Source organism: Protomyctophum parallelum, assembly GCF_964188405.1.
Source record: "Protomyctophum parallelum genome assembly, chromosome: 1".
Classification (NCBI taxonomy): domain Eukaryota; kingdom Metazoa; phylum Chordata; class Actinopteri; order Myctophiformes; family Myctophidae; genus Protomyctophum; species Protomyctophum parallelum.
In genome coordinates this window covers 83,145,350-83,169,247 of record NC_139697.1, presented here as the reverse complement: position 1 = coordinate 83,169,247, position 23,898 = coordinate 83,145,350, and the positions used below count along the sequence as shown (strand labels likewise).

The 23,898-nt window shown below is 45.9% G+C and overlaps 1 protein-coding gene across 2 annotated transcripts in view; it reads right to left on the bottom strand.

Annotated features, from left to right (window-relative positions):
• Positions 1-23,898, bottom strand: part of atp2a3 (ATPase sarcoplasmic/endoplasmic reticulum Ca2+ transporting 3) — a 68,158-nt gene that overhangs the window by 20,259 nt on the left and 24,001 nt on the right. For both annotated transcript variants that reach the window (XM_083779871.1, XM_083779872.1), the window contains exons 7-11: positions 23,013-23,098; positions 21,638-22,102; positions 16,713-16,801; positions 9,953-10,055; positions 7,464-7,595 (exon numbers count right to left, since the gene is read on the bottom strand). In XM_083779871.1, coding sequence (XP_083635997.1) covers positions 7,464-7,595; positions 9,953-10,055; positions 16,713-16,801; positions 21,638-22,102; positions 23,013-23,098 — 875 coding nt within the window. The remainder of the gene's footprint in view (positions 1-7,463; positions 7,596-9,952; positions 10,056-16,712; positions 16,802-21,637; positions 22,103-23,012; positions 23,099-23,898) is intronic.

Below are 23,898 nucleotides of genomic sequence, written 5' to 3'. Positions count from 1 at the left end.
GGGACTCCTTACACAGGAAAGATGTCCCCAAATCTGTCCATATGACAAAGCTCCCATCTCTATCCCAGTTAGTTTGTCTTGGCACAGCAGGGTAGGAAATGACCCTTTCATCATAATTCCAAATTTTTATTATTAAGTAAGATTTTCAGAGTATAAATTCTCTTCTTAATCAACATCCTGCTTTTCAGTCAATTACACACACACACGCGCACGCACACACGCACGCACGTACGCACGCACAGGATACCTTCATTAAAGTGGGTTAAACATCTTGTTACCTCAACCTTTCTCCACACCGATTTTCTCGGTCAGTCCAAATGGAAGAGGTGACTTTCACAGGCTGCAATCACGCATCTCTAACCTTAAAACCTCATTTATGGTTCAATGATAAAGTGAAAGTGTAGATATTTTTAAATACACCACTTACAACAAATCATAAATCAGGCTTAAGGCTACAGCAACAACTAAATATTAGTTATGACCTCCACATCTGTCACCAACAGGATGTTGGCAGTGAGACCATTAGGGTTCTATTTCGTCCCTGCTGACCGCCAGAGGCGGTGCTTTAAGCACTGAATACGTCCCTTCGCGCATGCGCAGTCGAGTATTTTATACCAACAATGTCGGTTGACCCCGTGATGACCCGGAGTCGTCTATAACTTCCGGCAGTCATCCGGGGCTCAGTCCCTAATTTCTTCTCGCTTGCGCAAGTTGTACATAGCACAGAGTTCTACAGCAGAATTAAACTGCACGATAACAGAACTATTGCTTTGCTACTACTAAGTCGCCGGTAGTCCCGCGACCATTGTTGGTCGGAGCTGTGACGCGTGCGTTCGCCCTCCAGGGACTGCGACTTAATACTACTATTATTGTATCGTTTTCGAGTGGAGCTGGGCTTCACATCGTCTTCTTTCCCCGTGGGAACAAGGTAAGCAGACAACCCCTGTTCGCATAGGCTGCGTGCGCGCTGCTTCCCTGCAACACACACGGTTGCGTGCTACAAACGGCGACCTGAGCGTCCCGTTTTAGCACCCGTCAAAGTTGAACGGATAGCTCGTTCTCTTTGACAGCTTACGCTGTCTTGTTTTCCCACGAAGGCTGCGCCGCAGTGCTGGTGACGGCAAGCGTTAGCACTACCCGCTCCCAGCACGTGAGTCGACGCTAGTATTATTTGTTTACTACTTACCTATACTACTTATACTTATACTACTTATACTTATAAGTGTACTTATCTACTGCTATATTACTCTGCCTCTCTGAGCGAGTCTTTGCTGGCACTGGCCAGCTATATAGCACCGCCGCGTGCTACAAACGGCGACCTGAGCGTCCCGTTTAGCACCCGTCAAAGTTGAACGGATAGCTCGTTCTCTTTGACAGCTTACGCTGTCTTGTTTTCCCACGAAGGCTGCGCCGCAGTGCTGGTGACGGCAAGCGTTAGCGCTACCCGCTCCCAGCACGTGAGTCGACGCTATTATTATTTGCTTACTACTTATACTTATACTACTTATACTTATACTACTTATAAGTGTACTTATTTACTGCTATATTACTCTGCCTCTCTGAATGAGTCTTTGCTGGCACTGGCCAGCTATATAGCACCACCGCGAGGTTACGTCAGTAACCCCGGTTATATGAATTGGCTTGACTGATTTAGTCACTTGTTCTCAAATAGTGTACTTTAATTTCGGCACAGAGCCATTGCCACTTTATAGGTTGGTTTTTCTGAAATTATATATATATAACTATATCATTATATATATATCATATATACTGGTCTCTGCTAGAGCACCCCTTACCTGGCATAGGCGGCGTGCGCGCCCCCTCCCTCCAGCTAAGCGGCCTTTAGCAGCTACAGTAGCCTCTACTGGCACAGGCAGCGTCCGCGCTCCCTTCCTACCAGTTTACGGCTCCACCCCTAGCGACCACTAGCGTCCGCGCTCTGGGCTACATCTGCGGGTTTCCAATGGACGAACCCCGCCACCACCTGTGCACCTCCTGCCAGGCTCCTCTGCGGCCAGAGGATGGGCATGACCTCTGCCCTGGGTGCCTTGGCCCCCAACATCTGAGGGAGGCACTCGGTGACAACCCATGTCACGTGGACGCAGGAGCGTCCAATCTCTCTCGCCGGTAATGAAGGCTAACAAAACCCTCCCCGGACAGAAGGTACGTTATCGTTTAAAGCGGCGCTATCCCCGCTAAACAGACGTTCATATGATATCATATACTTATCATGGCATAACCTCCTGTGTGTGGGTAAAGGCTGCGTTCGCGCCGCCTCCCTGCTCTGCATACGAGGTCTGTTCGACTGTGAACGCTAGCGCTTATTATAAGCGACTATAAGACTTGCCGAAGGATAAGAACACTGTCATATTACCTTCGTTTGTTAAACACGCTACTTTTTAAGCTTTGTTTAGCCCCTGCTGGTGATGGCAAGAGCCTTGCTGGCCAAAGCCATATACCGATATTGGCAGCATTCAAGCTTAACTGCTTTTGCGAATAGCTGTATTGTTGTTGTTATTATCAGCCCGGTACAGGAGCAGCTTCCTGTGTCCTCCCAGGGTATTGATGTTGCTACCAGTATAGTTTGTAGCAAAATAGTACTAACAGCTACTGGTGTACATAGCCTGTCTGGTTGTTAACCCAGCTGGCCCCCAGTAGTGGGCCTAGCTGAAGCTGCTACCAGTATGTCTGGAGCTCAAAGCTCCATTAACAGTTTTTTGCATATACAGTGGGTGCAACCTGGTTTGTTCCCACAGGTCGGATTAGTGCCCCTGGGTACCTGTAGGTCCTATTAGCCCAGCTGGTCCCCAGCACAGAGTATCTGGCGCTGCTGACAGCGTAGCTCACAGCTGCTACCAGTAGCTTAAAGTTAAAGCTGTGTATGAACAGGCTATAGCTTGTCTTGTTTTTTAGTAGCCTAGCTGGTCTCCAGCATAGCTCTCTAACTGGCGCTGCTACCTGTAGTTGTAGCCCAAGCGCTTATTATACTATTGAAGATAAAAAGCTATCTGTATATAGCTTGCCTTACTGTTTGTTGGCCCAGCTGGTACAGGGCAGGCAGCGTATGCGCTCCGCTCCTCCAGCATACGGCCAGCTTGATGTTACTTACTACTAATCGTTTGTTAGCTCAAGCATTTATTAACAGCTATTGGTGTATAGCTTGTTATGTTCATTAGCTGCAGCTGATACAGGCAGCGTACGCGCTCCCTTCCTTCAGCAGGTGGCCCCTATCGGTGGAGCTATCGGTTGTAGCCTTTTCTCCAAAACTAGCTTGTGTCGGTTTATTTAACCGAACCTGGCTGGGGTAGGCAGCGGTAGCGCTCCCTCCTCCCAGCATGAATGCGTAGTAGTGCACACGTGACTAGTGTATTGGAAGTGTCTTTTGTTTCGCTCTGGACTAGCAAACATAAATAATAATGCACTGGAGTTTGGATAAGCGTCATAGTGCCGTGATAAACGGTCACATAGGAAACACTACAGCTGCTACATAGCAGCGTCCAAACCTTGACTGAAGGCTACTTTATTATCATAAATTATAAGTAAGCCTCCGCCGGGGGTACAGGTAGCGTAAAGCTCCCCTCCCCCACCGCGACCATGCAGGTCGCAAAGTCTATCTAACAGCAACGTTTGTGTGCTGTTTCTATGATGCACTTTACATCTGGTTGAATCTCAAAGTGCTGCAATGAGCATTTGCATAAACGTAAATGCATATTCACATGCTGCGGCAGGTATAGCAGCATTCAGTTTTTCGATTAAGTCATTATATGCCGATCTAAGTTAAAGCCTCTGCTGGCACAGGCAGCGTACGCGCCCCCTCCCTGCAGCATATGGCCAACACCTAGCAAACCAGTAGCGTCCGCGCCCTGGGCTAGTTGGGACTGGTGTGCACCGGCCGGTCCAAAGGAACCGGTGCCACCACAACGGAGAGCACCCACTTTCGTACCTCGAAAGCCTCTGCTGGTACAGACAGCGTATGCGCTCCCTCAAGCATATGGCCAACACCTAGCAACCAGTAGCGTCCGCGCCCTGGGCTAGTTGGGACTTGTGTGCACCGGCCGGTCCAGAGTAACCGGTGCCACCACAATGGAGAGCTCCCACTTTTGTACCTCGTGTGAAGCTCTCCTTCAGCCGTGAGCCGACCTTGGTCCTGCCCCGTGTGCCAGGAGGAAAAGGTCTGACCGCTGACTACAGCAGATCCGAGAGGGCTCAGCTATCTGCAGAGTTGGCCCGCATGAGGGCCATGCTCACTTCAGATAACACCTAGGCACCTCGGAGGGTGCCGAAGCGCCTACCTCTCCGATGCCACAACTGACTCGAGGTTGATGTGCTCTCCCCGACAGCTTAAGCTACGCACTTCCATGACTATGAGGAAGATGCAGAAGGCGGTGCCTCCCAGGCATCAGAGCCGGCCTCCCACTTCTCAGCTCAGGCGCATAGCCGTGGAACGCATACTAAAGCAGGCAGTCGGCTCCTCCAAGCGCCTTCTTCTTGCTGTCTTCGCCGTCCCCCACGCCTGTACCTGAGACAGCTACAGGCCTGCCGGGCGAACGATCAGGGCCCTCTCCCATCTCTATACCGATGGTGAAATCCTGGCAGCCCTGCCCTGATTGGGAAAAGTGTCCTGAGACAACCCGTTGCGACGTGACACTTTAATAGATTTGAACGCACAAGGCGATAAGGGCTGGCCTGGGTTACATGCCAGCCACCAAGCCTGTCATTGCATCCCTCATTGTGTTCCCCAACGAGGCCCGGCGGCAGAACGCTAGGTGACCTCGACCCCAGTGCAGGAGCACAGACAACCTGCTCACTGGGGCCTCCCGTTCACACTTAATAGTGGCAACGTTAATACTGGCTCAGTCACCTTTGGTGTGTCACTGGAGGCATTGGCGTCATGTCCTCAGAGCGTGGGCGGCTGATGTCCATCGTATCTCTAGCCCGTCGCCAAGTCGGGTTTTCACAGTCAAGCTTGACTGATGAGCCTAGGCCAACTCTCCGTAGTCTCCCTGAGGAGCCAGGAGCACTAGGTGGTTCAGCCGGGCGAGAATCGCCGGAGCGAACCATCCAGGGGGGGAAGACCAGGCTGCAGCTTGCAGGCCTACGACACATCCCGCCTCCCAAAGGGCCGAGCTCCAACATTGATGAAATCATCTTGACTGCCCTCGGAGCTCGCGTATCACCGCCGGCCCACACTAGAGGCCAGCGTGTTCCCTGGCGTCCCACGCAGGGACCTGACTGTGACTGTGACTTTCCGGGCTGTGCAGTGCCTTCTGACGCCAGCCCCCCATATCCGGCGGGTCAAAATGGCCATTATCAGCAACATGACGAGAGCCCTACTATCAGACCAGGAGTGATGTGTCCCCCTGCCCAAGGGCGCAACAGAGGCTGTATATCCTCAGTCACACTAAGGGAAGTCCGATCTACATACTTCCTCGTGACGCAAGACAGACGGGTGTCGACATGTCTTGAATCTGATGGGACCCAACAGGGTTATGAAGTTTATGCCAGTCTACTGGGCCGAACACGGCAATGTGCTGGAGCGGCAAGTGGTGCGCTCCGCTCTATAGCACACATTCTCATACTCATGGGACCTTAACCGGGTACTGGACGCCCTGTGCGGGCCTACCTTCGAACCCTTGGCACAGGCAGAGCTGAAGTGGGTGTCATGCAAGACAGCCCTTCTCCTGGCCATTACATCGGCAAAGCGTGTCAGTGAACTGCACGCTCTGTCAGTCAGCGAATCATGTCTGAGGTGGAACGCAGACGGCTCGGGGGTCACGCTGTGGCCAAACATAGCATTCCTCCCGAAGGTGCTGTCGCAGGCTCACCTCAACCGGCCTATCAGGCTGGCTCGATTCAACCCCCCACCTGGGGAGCTGACAGACAAACTGGAGCTGTTGTGCCCAGTCCGGGCCCTGAGAGCCTACATTGAAGCTACTGCACGCATCAGGCGAGCAGAGCAGCTGTTCTTTTGCCATAGTGGTGTGAACAAAGGCGGCGCTCCCTCCAAGCAGCGCCTGTCCCACTGGATTGTAGACACAATCAGCCACGCCTATGAGGCAAGTAACCTCCCCGTACCATCAGGGGTACGGTGCCACTCTACAAGGAGCATTTCCACATCATGGGCTGCCATGAGAGGGGTGCCCTTGGAGGACATTTGTGCCGCCGCCTCATGGGCTTCGGCAGGCACTTTCTCAAGGTACTACAGGGTGAATGTTGCCACTCCCCACCCAGTGGACGTGGCCCTCTTCCCCGAATCCTCCGGTTCTACCCTTTGAGGTCTGTAATCAGGATTCCTCGTGACTTGGCTGGTATAAGTCATTCAGTGCTTAAAGCACCGCCTCTGGCGGTCAGCAGGGACGAAATAGAACGATAGTTACGTATGTAACTACGGTTCTATGAGTCCTGAATGACCGCCAGAGGCACTCTTGTCACTCAGAATCCTCGTGTTCTCGCGAGAAGATTCTGTAGGGACTGAGCCCCGGATGACTGCCGGAAGTTATAGACGACTCCGGGTCATCACGGGGTCAACCGACATTGTTGGTATAAAATACTCGACTGCGCATGCGCGAAGGGACGTATTCAGTGCTTAAAGCACCGCCTCTGGCGGTCATTCAGGACTCATAGAACCGTAGTTACATACGTAACTATCGATTTAAATTATATTCATCTAGAGTTGAGTGGAAAAATTCTCTTTTAACCCTCATAGAGGGTTAAGGGGGGGGGGGGGCTGATAATGTGATGTCACTATATTACTGTTTATTTCATTGGCCCGTTTGACTGTCAAGGGTTCAGCCTCCAGGAAGAAACCCTAAATACAACGTTAATACACCATTGCACATATTGACACTCCATCTTTAACAATACATTCCCCCCACAGGGGGAAATGCGTAAAAGAAATGTGTATACTATGTAGGTTTGAAACATAAAATTTCAACTAATATCATGACCTCCACCCATCCAACCTTATAATTCTATGTTTTTTTCTTCCCCACCATGTCACTTTTTGCACTTTTATAATTAAAAGATAGTAACATTTTCTTACATCCAAAGAGCCTCAACATTCATCTGTCAGTGTGCGAGCCTTTTCTGTTGTTTATGGACCATGTTTTTTGACAAACAAACATGTTAAAATCAAATTCCCCAATGATGGATTAAATACAAAATAGTCAAAACAGCCCATGCTGCATAGACACGCAGATACAGGTTCACAAATCATATCATATCTAAGCCATTACATAAACCCTCTTTTCAGTGCATCACCAATCACTGAAACAATGTGTCATAATGGATCGTTGAAACTGATGTGTGGAAAAACCGCAGGCAGGTTTTATGCAAGTCCCTAGAGTACAGTACAAACTACTGCATTGCTTACTGAGTGAGACAGACATCTCCTCACCGATAGAACACATCTCATACGTATTATTGATCTCAGTTCAGGATCACTTTAGTATACAGTAGCTCACCAAGTTACAAGCTCCAGCGCGTTCCACCTTGCTGATTCCGGAGAGGTCGGTCTTGAATACATTCATCTTCTCCACCAGGGTTGTAAGAGCCGTCTCTGTTGCCTCCCCCACTTTCTCATACACCCCCTTAGCCTGGGAGAGACAAGACAAGATAGGGATTACCTCTAAATTACCGCTACAGAGTAAAATGTTCCAAGCTAACGTACCTCTGAGCATGTACAGTACAAACTAATTGTGCACGCTCATGTACAGTACAACCAAATGGACACGTAAGGGTCCATTTAATATTTTAGTTAGTTGAACTGTCACATTACACAGACATCCACACTGTACGTGATTTGAAAGATTCAGTGAAATTCAAAGAGGGGACTCAACTTACTAAATATTACAACTGGTTGATGATAGGGTATTTTATCATCCTCATTAGCACATACAGGTACAGTATTTGTGCATACAAAAGACCTGGACTATAAACTAGTCCTACCTGTAAGATATACATTTTTAACAAATAACTTAAGTCTTGGCAATTGGTAAGTAATTTCTAGACTTAACAAACATCACGTTAAAAATGACAAGCAAATGAAAATGATGGAAGTACATCTGCCGTGAAAGTCCTGCACGCTCAGACATGACACAGAGAGAGAGTGTGCTCACAAATGCATGGTGTTGTCAAGTGACATGTGTACTGTGTGGAGTAGGTAGATGAAGCTGTAATGGCGGTCCACACATAATCTGTACTAGTAACCAAACACTGACGGCAATAAAACACCTTCAATAAAGCTGCAATCCATAACTTTAATGTCCCGACTACCCAGGATGTTAACCAAGTTCTCACAACAATCTATATAAAGCACTTTGGATAAAAGCGCTATATTAATGCACCATTTACCATGAGCTCAGGCAGTATTAAGCCCAACACACACCGGGTGCGCAGCAGCGCGGCAACGCCTGGAAAATAGAACAGCGTCAGGCGAGGCGTGAACGCGCGTCGGACGCCGCCGGTGTGGGTTCATTGAAAATAACAGAGGCGGCTGTTTTGATGCGCGGCTGTTTTGACGCGCGGCTGTTTTGACGCACGGCATTCGCAGACGGTGTGTGATGGGCTTCAGCTGTCAACCAGCTAGTGTCCTACTGACACCATGGGTCTACATTTCTCATTAGAATGGTCGAGAGACCACCTCTAACCCCTTGCAGTTGATGGTTATATTGTATTAATATACTTTACCATACAGAAGAATTACGTTTTAATCACAATTGTGTATTTGAGAAGATGTATCAGTCTCTCTCTACCAGAGCTCGGAGTCTGTCAACCAGTCCAGAGAACAAAGACCATGTAAACATTTAAAAACCAATTTGATAGTAGAAAATAAATGACAAAAGTTTCAAACGTAAAAAGGTTGTGTTTTTTAAATCTCATCAGTTTTTGATCCATGATTTTTATAGCCCGTTCGTATATTGATGTTATTGGTTTTAAGATGGTTTGAGAGGATTGTGACCATGTTGTAATGCTGTATGATAGGTGAGAAAATCATGGCATGCATGTACGGCTGAGCAGTTTTGGCTGATAAGTCCCTTCTAATATGACGAAAACTATTACAATTTGGTTTAACCTTCTTGCATATATGCTTTACCTGTTTTTCAAATTTTAGGTTTTTATCCAAGATAATTCCTAAATATTTTTACTTCACTCATTTCAGTTTCATTTTTTATGCGTACCTCAAAGGTATCCATAGCAGGCCTGTTACAGATTGAGATACACATTGAAACTGTTTTCTTTTTACATTTAACCCATTTTGGTGTTTTAAACATTATGTTTTGAAAAATCGTAAAAATGTGGTGCAAATCTTTGAATATATATTCTTTCAAAGTGAATGTTTTTAAATCAGGTCTAAATGGGTTAAAGTTAATCTCCAATTTGAGATGTTCTCCAATTCCTGTGTCAGATGCGCAGCTGCCATGCTGGCTGTTTTAGCACACGCATAGATGACACTGTCGAGTCTGTGTCGACAGTGTCATCAGCATACATCTGGCAGGCAGCTAACGCCTGGACAGGTATTTGGAAGATCGTTAATGTACACAACACACTGTTGTCTCTCTCCCAGATATGACTTCAATTGATATGTTTGGCGGGAGCTTTAATTAATGTTTTATGAAGCTCAGAGGCGTTAAAGCTACTTCCATACGACTCATTTTCCAAGAAGCCCTTGCAAGCCGGCGATTGGTTGATTTCCGGTTACGTCATCATAAAGTGTCGGCCTCGTCACCAGGTCCGCGACAAAACCGCCATTTCTTTTAAGTTATTAAAAAACAGTGAATTAAACATAAAACAAATAGCGCGTTTAGTGTATTACGCAGGGAGACAATGGAATAAAATGCAGGTTTAGCAGGTTATGTAGTCAATGTGTTAACCTGTTAACGACATCAGGTCTCACAGCAGCAGCAGATGTGTTGTGTGTGTGTGTGTGTGTGTGTGGGTGTGTAGTACTGACCTCATTATAGTCAAGTGAAGAGTCATTGCACATGGCACAGATAGTGGCTAGCTCCAACAGCCCATCATAGTCTCCACACTGGACTGGCTGATCTCCTTTCAATCTAGAAGACAGCAAACAGGCATATGTACACACACAAATCACTCAGAAGAGCACAACGCAATGGCACTGACATTTATGCACATGAACTCAGAGCCCTGTATAAAACCAACTATACAGGTGGTTAAGTGGTTAAGTGGTTAAGCCCTCATCAATGTTTAGCGGTACATTGGGTACTTAAAAAAAGCCCTCGATGACCGGGGGTTTTAGACGTTGAAAGTGTGTCGCTGTTGCTATACAAGCTATACAGTTGATTGCGTGACCACCGTGGATCTCTGCCAGGTAGAGAGAGGGCAACCGTTGCTATCAGGGGTCCCACACAACAGCCCACACAGTACTGTTATGAAATGAAGTTCATACACAGTGAGACTTAGAATACGCTGCACCGCAGCCAGCCACGCGGTTTGTAGGCAGTCCATCGTTCACTTTCACTTCAGCCCTACTTCTAACCGTTAGGACTGTTCAGCTTTTTCCTCTGGGGAAGGTGTGTACAGTATATACTGTACTGTACATAGGCTTTCTGCCACACATTGTGGGAGAGCTAATTGTGGGAGAGTTAATTTAACTCTGAGAGTGTACAAATGTTACGCAAATGGATCCGTTGGTTATCCGTTGTTGGATAGTTGTTCCACCCCATGTTTATCCACAGTCTTTGTTGAGCTATGTTCTAGCACAGGGGTTCTCAATGTTTTTGGCTGGGGACCCCCAGAGATGCTTTGGCCATGTCTCGCAACCCCCGCCCCCCTCCCCACTACCCAATACAAATTGACCGCTATAATAACCACAATAATAGAGAAAATACATCATAAATACTGAAACCAGATATAATCATTAAGGAAAGTACTATGAGTACTATGTATTTCCATTTTCCAGCAATTCAGTTGCAATTGTTTTTATTTATTCTTTATTTATTTATTTTCTTTTAAATAATCTGGGGACCCCCAAAAAATGTTTTTGTGACCCCCAGGTTGAGAACCTAGCAGACCACGTGTGTCCTAAAAATCAATCATACCTGTAGCCACTGCAGCGTCTACTTTTAATTGTATTACGCAACATTTCTACATGATTACGCAACAACCGGAAACCCTCTAACGTGCACAGCGTGTGTGCGTGTGTGCGTGTGTGCAGACACATGCTGGACGGCAGAGACACTGTAGATGCCCTGTGACTACATGATTACGGCAGCATCAACTCAACTCGCCATAGCAGGACACTTGAACTTTGGAACGCCATATACCGAGACAGTTGTGAAAAGGAAAAGGACTATTTTGTCCATAATGCAACCGTCCACGCTTGCCATTGTGTGTGTGTGTGTGTGTGTGTGTGTGTGTGTGTCAGGGCTGGGCAGAGAGTGAGTCACAGGAACACATGGTTGGTATTTACGGCGAATGACTTACCGGTATGTGTGATCGCACGTGTGTGTGTGTGTTTGTGAGTTACTTCATTGCGCACACGTTTATGCTCGCATGTAAAATATTGACATGCACGGCCAGTCAGACAGTGTGTGTATGTCAGACACAGAGAGAGAGATCGCCACGACCAGCGTGGCACAGAAGAACATCATGCACAGAATAAGCCACACACACACACGCAGTCGCAATGTTATATGCCCACCGCGGAACACAATATTCACGTGTGTGTGTGTGTGTGTGTGTGTGTTTTTGTGTGTATACACGAGCGTATACATAGCTCCAACTAAATCCATTTAATCTAAAATAAGAGGCCTTACTCAACTAATATTTCCATACAGCACCAAATAAAGAATGTTCCCACAAATGACACCATGATCTGACTGATCTTGAAGGCGTGCAAGCCAAGCTTTACCTGAGGGGTATGTATTTGAGGAATAATACCGGTAGTTATTAGTACTAGTCCTTACCCGTTGTGAGATATTTGCCCCCCCTTGTGGCCGTGAAGGGTACTGCGCCCGGGTGCGTTTGTAATTGACTAATACATTAATTAACCCCCTTGTGGCCAAGAGCACGTCAGGCCCATAGACTGCCATGTTAGATAGCATTTCTGTTGGATTATATAGCATTTGATACAGACTTATAGCATGTTATGTAGACAGCACTGTAATTGTATTGTATGTAGTCATAGCACGCCATAGTACACATATATAGCATAGTAGTAAAGATGTATAGTTTATATGTATAGTGTATGTATAGTTTCACTACATAAATATTCCACTGTTACTTTCTTAGCTTACGCATGTTTCATGATAAATGCTTTTTATGTGATGTATTCCCATGCTTTGTTCTTGCTTAAATGTAAGTCGCTCTGGATTAAGAGCGTCTGCTAAATGCCTAAATTGTAAATTGTAAATTGTAAATTGTAAATTGACGTAGTAAATCAACAAATCCCTCGTGGCCAATGACGTTATCTGCGTAGTAGACGTACTGCCCTGTCAGTACGTCTTTTTATAACAAAATATTGCAATTGTTTGACATTTTTTTAATTATTTTTATGTAATCTACCAAAAACCGGCCGAAACCCGCGCGATCGTACACTATCGTGCACTATCGTGCACGCGCGCCGTCTCTATGTGATCCGCGGCAAAACATTTGATATTTTGGGATGTTCCTGGCCGTTTTTAAGCTTAATTTGACTAAGTTATAAAAAAGCTAATGTTAGCTTGGCTGTCCGGATTGCTAAGCTATGTGCTAGTGGTCATAGTAGCCTCCTTTGTTTACCTCCGTTTGACAGGAAGTGATTTAGCCAGATTTGACACTTTTGCAGAAATCAGAATAATGGAACGTTCCCGCCATCTGGTGGCACTTCTGGGTATTAATTTGAAAATGAAAGTAAAACGTGATGTATTTTATTTAGATCGCTGATCCCTCTTATTGCATTAAAATGACGAATTAAGAAATGGGGCATTGGCCAGCATTGGCCAGATTTGGCGACTTTTTGAATGGCAATCGAAAAATGTGAGATATGACCACAATGTCACGAAATGTCTCATTTTATAGCTCCAAGTCACTACTTTACAATGAAAAAATAATTATGATTATAGCTTGTTCCATCGTTTACTTATAAGCTTTTTAGTAGACCTTGGTTTCAGTGATAAGTCAAACCAAGGTGTACTAAAATGCTTATAAGTAAACGATGGAACATGCTAGGAACATAATTTCTTTTTCTGTGTAAACTAGAGACGTGCAGCTTTAAAATGAGATATTTCGTGACATTGTGGTCATATCGCACATTATTCTATTGTCATTCAAAAAGTCAGCCAAAGCTGGCCTAAGGCACAATAAGATGTTATTAAGGTTGGCCACTTGGCCATTAGAGGGTTAATAATCATTAATGTGTCAAATCGGAAAAAAGGGCTTCGTTACGCCCTCCATATGCATATGGTCAATGCCTGTGTGAAAAGTGGGAGTGATTGGTGCAGGCAGTAAGGAGTTACGGCACTGTTTCTGACAGACACACACACACACACACACACACAGACACACAGACATTCGGTTAATTATAGTATGACTAGTCCTTACCCGTTCTGAATATATGCAAACAGCAAATCATGTTCAGTGTGTGATGTAATAGATCACATTACTGATAGGGGGGGGAATTGTTTACAGATGGTCTTGGGAAGTTGGGTTGGGCACTAAAGTATAGGCTAATTAAATGCTGTAGTACAATCATAAGTACACCATTGATGTGTGATGTAAATATGGTGGTGATATTCTGCCTATAAATGGAAGTTATTGAATATTTTCAAGGTCGGTGTTGCACTTTGTAGACGGTCCCTAACCGCTCACCGTCTGCTGCCCGTGGAGATATAAGCTATTAAACGGTGAACGCGGAGGTTGGCTTTTTGGGCTTCAAAGCAAGTTGTAGTTTGTTCTTTATATAATCAGGATAAGAATTAGATGTTTTGTGTGATTTAGGAACGTGTCGTTGTCATTGCATCTGTCTGTATGTATTTTGTCATTGTGTTGTTCCGACGGCACGGGATCTGTCTTCTCCAAACGTCTCCATTTGGCCACCCCGAGACCCCGACAGATAAGCATTCCGTTGTGATCGTGCTGTTCAGTGTGTCACGCAGCCACGCTGGGTGCGCGCAGGGCTGTAAGCTGTCGTTGTCAGTGTCCAGGCTTTGAGCGTGCATGTAGCCCATGTGTAATGCACGGCGAAGGAGGTGGTTGAGGAGGGGGCGGACAGTGTAAATGGTGCATTTATATATAGCGGCGGAGCGGCTGCAGTCCTGGCTGTGTGTCGCTGATCATAAGCCCAGAAACAGTGTCCTCGGAGCGGCTGCAGTCCTGGCTGTGTGTCACTGATCATAAGCCCAGAAACAGTGTCCTCGGAGCGGCTGCAGTCCTGGCTGTGTGTCGCTGGTCATTCACATCCAACACGGACACAGAACAGATGCTCCGACGGGGCTGGGTTTCGCTTCCTACGTCACACTACAAACGGTGACCTATCGAATTATGCGTCCCACACCCCCTCCACAGGCACACAATTCTTCAAGTTACAATTCTCCATGATCGTGTGGTGATGTAAAAACAATATCTGTACAGTAAATACGACAGTTGCGTCGGTAAAAAAGTAGCCTAGCTGGATTGTGGGAGCGTGCAGATTTATTTTGGCATGGAGAGATGTGTGCTAATAGTGTGGCTCGGTCGGAGATAGAGCACGGACAAATAAACTGGTTTTTATTCACTAATAAATTCATTATTAATCTTATTGGAAAAATGGCTTCGTTAAGACCTCCATATTATTATGGTCAATGCCTGTGTGAAAAGTGGGAGCGATTGGTGCAGGCAATGAGGAGATAAGTGTTTGTTTCTGACAGACAGACAGACAGACAGACAGACAGACATTCAGACATTCGCTCTATTATTATTAGGATGATGATGATGATGATGATGATGATAATAGACTATTATTGTAGGCTATAGATGTGAGGGACGCATAGCAGCCCAAACTTTAGTATTTCTACACACCAAATCTAAAGTCTAAACTCTAAAGAGTCTATTTTGGTTACATTTGTACATGGTCAGAGTTAAATTAGCACCGAGGCTCGAACTGTGTACATGGCACATGATAACAGGGAACTCAAATCTGTTCCCCGTTCTGCATTTCCCCATCACTACTTTGTGCTTCTACACTGTTCAATTCCAATCCAAGAAAAATTTATTGTTCTAATTAATCCTGAACTAACTAACTAACTAACTACTGAATTAAATTTTGAATATGAACACCACCCTGTAGTTTGGATCATCTTAAACTGTATGTCCCAAAAAGGACTTTGAGATTGTTAGGAAAGCTTCTGCTTGAGGTCCCGATGTCCAAGCTTGTTCTTAGGGGGGGAATCGAGCCTTTTCTGTGGCTGACCCCAAGCTCTGGAATGACCTCCTCCCTCCATGACAAACTGGCCACCCCACGCTCCATTTTTAAAGCCCGTCTTAAAATACATTTCTATTCCCAAGCTTTTAATCCAGTGTGGGTTTTACTTTACTCAAAGTGGGCAGGGGTGAGGTGGGTTTGGCCTCACCCCCCGAACCCACCTCACCCCTGCCCACTTTGACAGGCTGGGATGGCTTAGGGTCGACGACAGAGTACAGCATCTTGCAATGGGTCTGGTCCACAAGATTCGATACACCACCAAGATACCCATGTACCTGTCTAAATACTTCCTTAATGTAAACGAAGTCCACACCCACAACACCAGAGGGAGTGCAACAAACCATGTACAACCCAGATTCGGCACAAACAAGGGACTAAATTCTTTTCGCTCCTATGCCACCAAAATGTGGAACGCCCTACCAACAGTCATTAAGACATGTGAATCCCTTGACTCCTTCAAAACCGCTCTCAAAGGGCACCTACGGACGGCTGCAATTCGAAACTGGCCTCTGTAAAATCTGAATCCCCCCCACCCCCCCACCCCATTTTCCCTCACTGTATATTGTATCTTTTCCCTTTTTTGCTTCCCATATGATGAATTCCTGTTCTGTTCTTTACCTACAGAGAAATGTCTATTTGTATGTCTCTAAATGTTTGTATGTCCTTAAATGTTTTGATGAATTGAACAATGTGGACCCTGTTGTAAACAAGTGTAATGCTTAATTGGGTCGTCCACTCACAGTTGACAGTCTTTGTATTGAGTTTGTGCTTAAAATGTACTGTAAATTCTACAAACTGTTAATAAAGATTTCAATCAATCAATCAATCACTTGTACGAGTTCTATTCTGTTTTACCTGAGTCCACCTTTTATGTTCATTCGTGTTTCTATGCTTATTTGTGTTTATATCTCTGACTTGTGTGTTTTGTCGTGTACTTTTATTTGTGATGTGTCTCTTTGATATTTTATGTAAAGTACTTTGGTCAACTCTGTTGTTTTTAAACACTTCTGTTGCTCTATAAATAATGTTGGATTGGATATGAAAATGTATCCTTGGCAATGTGGTGGCACTATGACATCGCTAAAGTTTAGGAGCACAGGCTTTTATTAAAAATCGATGTATGTGTGCCTGGCAAACACACAAGGCCTGTCCAAAATGCAAGCAGACACCACTCAAAATAGAGCATGGAAACCACACAGGCAAACCATTAAATCCGTAACCTTAAATACAGCCACCAATGGGGCCGATTTCTTTTTATGTATGGCGTTGGTGATAAATCCTTCAGCAAATAAACAGCAGAGACACTCACATTTGTCCTTCAGGTGCGTATGTAGAGCCGGTTATACAGAACTCATGAAGCGTGCAACTTGAATCTTGCACCTCGTCTGCAATGAACATCTGGAGAGAAAAACACAAAATGTTATGAGAAAAAATGTTTGATGTCAAATTTGTTTGGCACATACTGTGCAATGTGGTGCAACTTTATGGTCAAGGTCAGTGATAAGCCAAGGGGTTCAACTATGCACATAGATTACTCTGCCATTTTCAGCAAATGTTCACCTACGACGACATGCCCAGAATAGTGATGCTAGGGGAGGGGTTACGAAGAGGCTGACGCATCTGCAGCATTTGGTATGAGAAATCCTTGTTGCAAAGCGTGAGTGTATGTGCACCGAATGTGAAGTACTCTGCGGGCTGGAAAGGGGCCAGGGAAAGCTGAAAAGGGAGAGCTGATTTCAGGCCAGTGACGTCAAGCGGAGTGAGAAAGACAACATATCTGCCCTGCCAAGGGCTTTCCTCAGCCCAGAAGCATGATGCGATCAGTCTGCACCAGTCACCATTTGTCCTGAACCTCTTCTTAGGACCATGTTATTTGCTTTATTTAGATATAGCACGGTACAGAGACAGGAAAACGAGGCCAGAGAGGGGGAAGGAGGACATACAATGCAGGGCCCAAACTGGAATCAAACCGATAGTTGATGTTGTCTTAGCTAGTTTGACTGTGTGTGTGTGTGTGTGTGTGTGTGTGTGTGTGTGTGTGTGTGTGTATATGTGTGTGTGTGTGTGTGTGTGTGTGTGTGTGTGTGTGTGTGTGTGCGCGTGCGCGCGCGCTTGTGTGCGTGCGCGCGTGCGCTTGTGTGTGTGCTGGATCTACACGTTCTCCAAATCATTTCTACTTGTGTTAGCAAACATGTTGTGTTTGTTTTCTCCCAATAGAATGGATACTCTCATGCAAAAAGTTTATAGAATCTTGTCTACTGCACACCCACAAATTCAGTCGGTGAGTGAGAAAGATTACAGTAGTATGTCACATTCTGTCCCAATCTTAGAAACTAAGAGGACCATATCCTGAACACCAACACTGAATTATAAAGTCTTTGGAAAAAAGAAAGAAAAAAAGGAAAAAAACACAACTACCCAAGAGGAAGAACAGACACAATACAATTATTATAATTAGACCGTTTCCTGCATCTTTGGTCAACCGACCATGCTTCCTACCAGTCATTCTATCGCCATTTCATCCGCTGTGGTCACCAAGGAAACAAGAGACAGCATGAGCCATGTGACTCATTAGCGCTGGCGAACGTTTGTGTTACACCATTCACTTCCTCTGAGGTGGGCTGTATGCAGATGGGTGTGCATGTGTGCGGTTGTGTGCATGTGTGACTGAGTGCGGGGAAGTGTGCTGTTATGATATGGTGGGGGTTCCCTGGAAACACCACTGAGGGCGGGGATATCCTCAAGGTCGGAAAACCAGGGCTGGACAGCTGGGCAGGGAGATGCATATTCCTATCAGTGGCTCAGGACAAGGTCCAGCCCCCCCAAAAAAGAAGAAAAAACTAAAATATTGGACAGATGGAAAAGGCTGGGTAAACAGCTCAAAGCAACAATTAAGCCAATTTCTATTTTCTATACACAGCCAAGTACTCAGGCTTAAACCATTAACAGAAAAGACGTACAGTAAGTGCATAGATTCACATTCTCTCTATATATAAAGTCTTTGATAAGCTACCAGTGAACATTACCTCTAAAACTTCTATAAACTTAAGGTTCCCTTTCAAATCGACTGAAGCTAGAAAGCGGAGTTTCTCTATGGGCCTGGAATGAGCTTTAGGGCAAACTCTTCTCACTCATCTCTCTTAGCAATAAAAGAGAAGGGAAAACCCCCAGGTCTCAGATGTTTTAACCACTTCACTTCCTGCCTTAGTTTCAGTTACAGCTACGATGATTTGTCTCAGAATTTTGTTGACAGTCTGTGAGTCCGTACTACTGACTACTGAACAGTCTCCTACAGTAGTTTGCCCATATTTAAATCTAAATGTATCCATGCCTGCTGGTTGCCCAACAAGGACTATGTAAGTTGTGGCATGCAGCCCTAAGGACAAGGCCAAGAGAAGGCCCTCAGTTTGTGTTTAGGGATGATGTAAAGTTGTGAAAGCAATTACAGGCAGACGGAATGTACAATAATTATTTCGAGTTTTCTGTTATAGAGCGTCGCAGTCCCGCCCCCTTTCATAACGATGAGTGGCCCAGAAGAGAATCTCCCAATTAAATTTTGCCATAGTCATTTCAAAAAGTATTCATTTAAAGTCCTGTAAGCCTCTGACAAAGCCAAATCGGATGGTGACAAATCATGACATTAAATTAAAAAGATAATGATCAAATAATTTTCTTCTTTCCAATTATTTGTTTGGCCCAAAAATTGTGGTTGTTGTCATGATTTGTCAGCCGCCGAGTTGGCTTTGTCCGAGGCTTTAAAAGAAATACTTTCTGAAAAATGAAATTCTCTTCAGGGGCAGGACTGCGACGCTCTATAGCGCCACCATGAGGCCGATTAGAAAATATAATCCGGCCCTGGCCATGCATTCCAGCCTGGCGGAGATAATAAAACAATATAGAACATGCAACTTCAATTCAATCACAGGAGGAGGAGCAACTCCAACCCCATATACAGTATATACTAAGTACTATAATAGTTGACTGTGGTCCCCCAGCAGTGGTCCATTCTTGGTTCCCTCCCTTTTTCACTACTACACAAAATGTACTCACCAAAATATCTACAAGCTCACTGACACGTGACGTTGCAGATCTATTATGACATGCCCAGAATGTAGTTAGTTAACAACCGTGAAATTACTATCACCAGGAAACACCATAAAAACCCCCACAGAGGCGGAAGTGTGACATGTGTGTGTCTGTGTGTGTGTGTGTGTGTGTGCGCTCGCACGCGCGTGCGTCGTCCACCAGAAAGAAAGCTATCAGAAGCAGCCCACGGCACTGAGTTGAGAGCAGTGAGTGAGTCAATATTTAACCAAGCTGCTTGCTTGCAGTCATTCTCTTCAGGGTTAGAAATTAGATATCTCAAGTCCACGGCTACCCCCACCCCTCCCCCCACTGGAGGGAACTCCCTAGTACTGCAAAGCACCCACGTCATCATCGCAGGGAGGAGGGGAGGGAGCAGTCTGGGAAAGCTGCTCCACAGGAAACGCACAAAAGCCACTGATGCACATGCTTAGAATTCCCTCTACAAAATATACTATAGGGGGGGAAAAAAGATTTGAAAAGCCAGGCGCACACGCATAAAGAGACACCTTCGACAGAATTACCACAGTACACCACAGGTACAATGTAATGTTTTTTTATCCGACTGAACAGAGGTCTTGGTTTCCCTGTCCATGAAGTTTGGCTGACTGGAAAAAGACAGCAAAACAGTAAGACCTGTGATGCATACTTGTGCAATGTGCACGCCACACATGTTGAGACACAACACAACCCAAGTACCATATACTACAGCACTACACAGGACAAGCTGAAGTAGCATGTGTACTACAGCAGTGGTTCCCAAACTTTTGGACCCCCAAAATTGAACCAATTAGCCCGCAGACCCCCCCCATTTGAAAAGATATGCCAGGGAGTCCCATAAGAGAAGAATTGTACGGCTCTAGCAGTGATTCTCAACCGGTTTAATTTCAAGGACCACCAGTTTGACATGCATATTAGTCTACCATTTAATGGCATCTCTGGGACCCTTTTTTGTTTTTGTAAAATCAATGTTTCAAATCAAACGGAGCAGTTAGGGGTCTCAGAGTAACAGGGTCCATTTGGTTCCAAACTATCATTTAGCTGGGGACTCCCTCAAGGACCGCTGAGGGTCCCCGGACCCCACTTTGGGAACCACTGTACTACAGTACATTATTATACAGGCCAGGCTAGTGTTGCAGATTAGTGGCGTTAATAAGATGTTTGGCTTCCGTGTCCCCTCCTGTGGGAAGCCCTGGCGTTACACACACTCTAGTTTTAGGGGAACTGCAGACAGAGAGTAAACACACGTTGCAATTAAATTCACAATTGATTTAGGGCCAGGTTTTCTATTTAACAGAGCAGAGAGAGAACTCAAAACGCAATCTGTGTCGTCACCAAAAAGGAGCTTGCATGCTTGAAAACACTCTGTCCCACTAAGTTGATGCATCATGTTACACGGGATCTAAGGCACTACAAACTCCTAACCATCGTGGAGCACACTGTTAACTTTACCTAAAGTCATAATAAAGTGCAAGTGTGCTGGCATTCATACATAGGTTATTATCAGGCTGACAGCCTTGGCCAGTAACTTTGAGACCATTACCCGAGGAGAGAGGTGCACAGGATGTAGAAAGAAGAGGTGTTAACTGGGGTAAAGTGTGTGTGCGTTGTGTACAGTAGGTGTGTGTCAGAGCCACATGCCAAGACAAACAGAAGCGCAAGTAGTGCTTAGAGTAGAACTGGCATACTGTACTGTAGCTCACGCATACACTGTTTTACTGGAAGAAATACACCCGTGTTAAACTAGTGGGTAAATATAGAGGGTGGATATGCGTGTGACATCATCATCATACCCGGAAGTTATGCGGAAACACCTACTGAGTGGCAAAAAAACTCTACTTTCTGGCCTTGACAGCCCATACATCCACACAGAAAAGTCCTATCTGATTGTATTAAACGACGTTGACGTTTGCTACTCACTTAATGCATGAGCATAACCTCTATTATTAGCATTAATTTGTTTGTTTTGCTTTTAGATAACAGTGTGTAAACCAGAGGCATAGAGAGGGGAGAGAGAGAGTAAACTTTATTGTTCCTGATGGGAACTCTGCACAGTCTGCATAGTGATTATAGACCATTGCCTGTACTATTCTCTTAATTCAAACAAAAACCCCTACAAAAGATATAAGAGCCCCTATAGATGCCACTCACCCTGCACACAGACATCTGATTGGTGGTGAGGGTGCCCGTCTTGTCGGAGCAGATGACCGAGGTGCAGCCCAGCGTCTCCACGGAGGGCAGGCTGCGAACGATGGCGTTCTTCTTGGCCATGCGCCGCGTGCCAAGGGCCAGGCAGGTGGTGATGACGGCGGGCAGGCCTTCGGGAATGGCGGCCACGGCCAGGGCGACGGCGATCTTGAAGTAGTAGATCGCGCCGCGGACCCAGGAGCCGCCGTGGACGGGGTCCCCGAAATGGCCGATGTTGATGACCCACACGGCCACGCAGATGAGGGAGATGACCTTGGAGAGCTGCTGGCCAAACTCGTCCAGCTTCTTCTGCAGGGGCGTCTTCTCCGGCTCCGTGGCCGCCATCTGGTTGCGGATCTTACCGATCTCCGTGGAGACCGCGGTGGAGACGACGATGCCAATGGCCCGGCCCGCTGCGATGTTTGTGCCCTTGGGAACAGGAGCCGGGAGGGGGGGGGGGGGGAATCAGATGCCAATTCTGTACTTTTCGATGAGATATCAGATGCCAATTCCATGACTCAAGAGTACGATGCCTGATTGGAAGTGGTCTACCTCGCTAAACGAAATGCTTAACACTTATTTTGTCCAAGACGTCCCCACATGTCTTAATACCCGTAGACGGCCCAAGACATCTGGAGACGTCTTTAGGTTGCCTTTTTTTTTAATGGTACAAAACCATCGCTTTTTTGACAGCAGCCGTTGCTAGGCAACACCTTGCTCGGAGCTCCCGGACATGTTTTGTGCATGCGCGTAGCCGCTCACTTCCTTGTTTACGGCTCCGATCAGAACGCCAATGTTCTGTCCTGACTTAACCAAGCATCTTATTTGGAATATCAATGCTTCTAAAGAGAGATCAGACATATTAGGGTGAGCTAGTAATGGAATACCTCCCCATTTTGGGGGGAAATGGAAGGCGAGTAAAATGTGCCTCATGTGCTGGGCAGTACTTTAGCGCCTTTATTAAAAAAAAAAATCTGGGTCATAAAAAGTGATAATATACATCAGGGTGCACTCTAGTGTACTGCACAAGACTGGCACATTCACTGGAAACACTAATCGCTACAGATAAGTCAGGCTACATGTACCGGTACGTATGTATACAGTCAACACATTGTTTACTACAGATATGTAAGGCTGTCATACATTATAAATAACTGAGCATTGAACAATACGATGGGGTGAGGGGATGTGCAATCGATATAATACAAAACAAATGCAGACCAACTAGTCCGAGCTAACAAAATGTGTGACATGCAATACCCCCTTTTAAAATGTTCAACAAGGCTTATTCTTCATAACATGTGAGCAGTGTGAAAAAACCCAAAGGAGGTATACTCACAGAGAACAGCATGTTCTTCTTGTCTTGATTGACAGCTCTGGGGTCAGGAACAGGGTCAGTGTGTTTGATGACCGACACGGACTCCCCTAAAGAGACGATCAGACCCTCAGACACATGAACACTGCCAACGCTCCCACCAATCCATACCTGCACACTCTCTGAACACTGCCACCGCTCCCACCAATCCATACCTGCACACTCTCTGAACACTGCCACCCCCCCCCACCAATCCATACCTGCACACTCTCTGAACACTGCCACCGCTCCCACCAATCCATACCTGCACACTCTCTGAACACTGCCACCCCCCCCCCACCAATCCATACCTGCACACTCTCTGAACACTGCCAACGCTCCCACCAATCCATACCTGCACACTCTCTGAACACTGCCAACACTCCCACCAATCCATACCTGCACACTCTCTGAACACTGCCACCCCCCCCCACCAATCCATACCTGCACACTCTCTGAACACTGCCACCCCCCCCCCCCCCCCACCAATCCAGACCTGCACACTCTACTACATTTATTTTGAAACCCTTAAAAGCATTCTGGACCACAATGGAAACAAGTCCCCTGGACCTTTTTGTGTTACCCTTTCAGCTTTGATGTCTTACTGTACCACGTGCCATTTACATTTAGCCCTAATAAAGTATTCAATCTGGAACTTAAAGGACTGCAGGCTTTCTATTCCTGAAAAGTTGCAATGCAAAAAAGGAAGCCATCGTTCTCACGATAATAAGAATCGAAATATGGTTTTAACACAAATCTGCCTAACAATGATGTTACTGGTGGATGGGTTTCTGAACTGCCCACAGCCCTGCCACACAGACCGAATAGAAAAAAATTGTGGTATATTATCATGAACATTAGTGAGGACCAA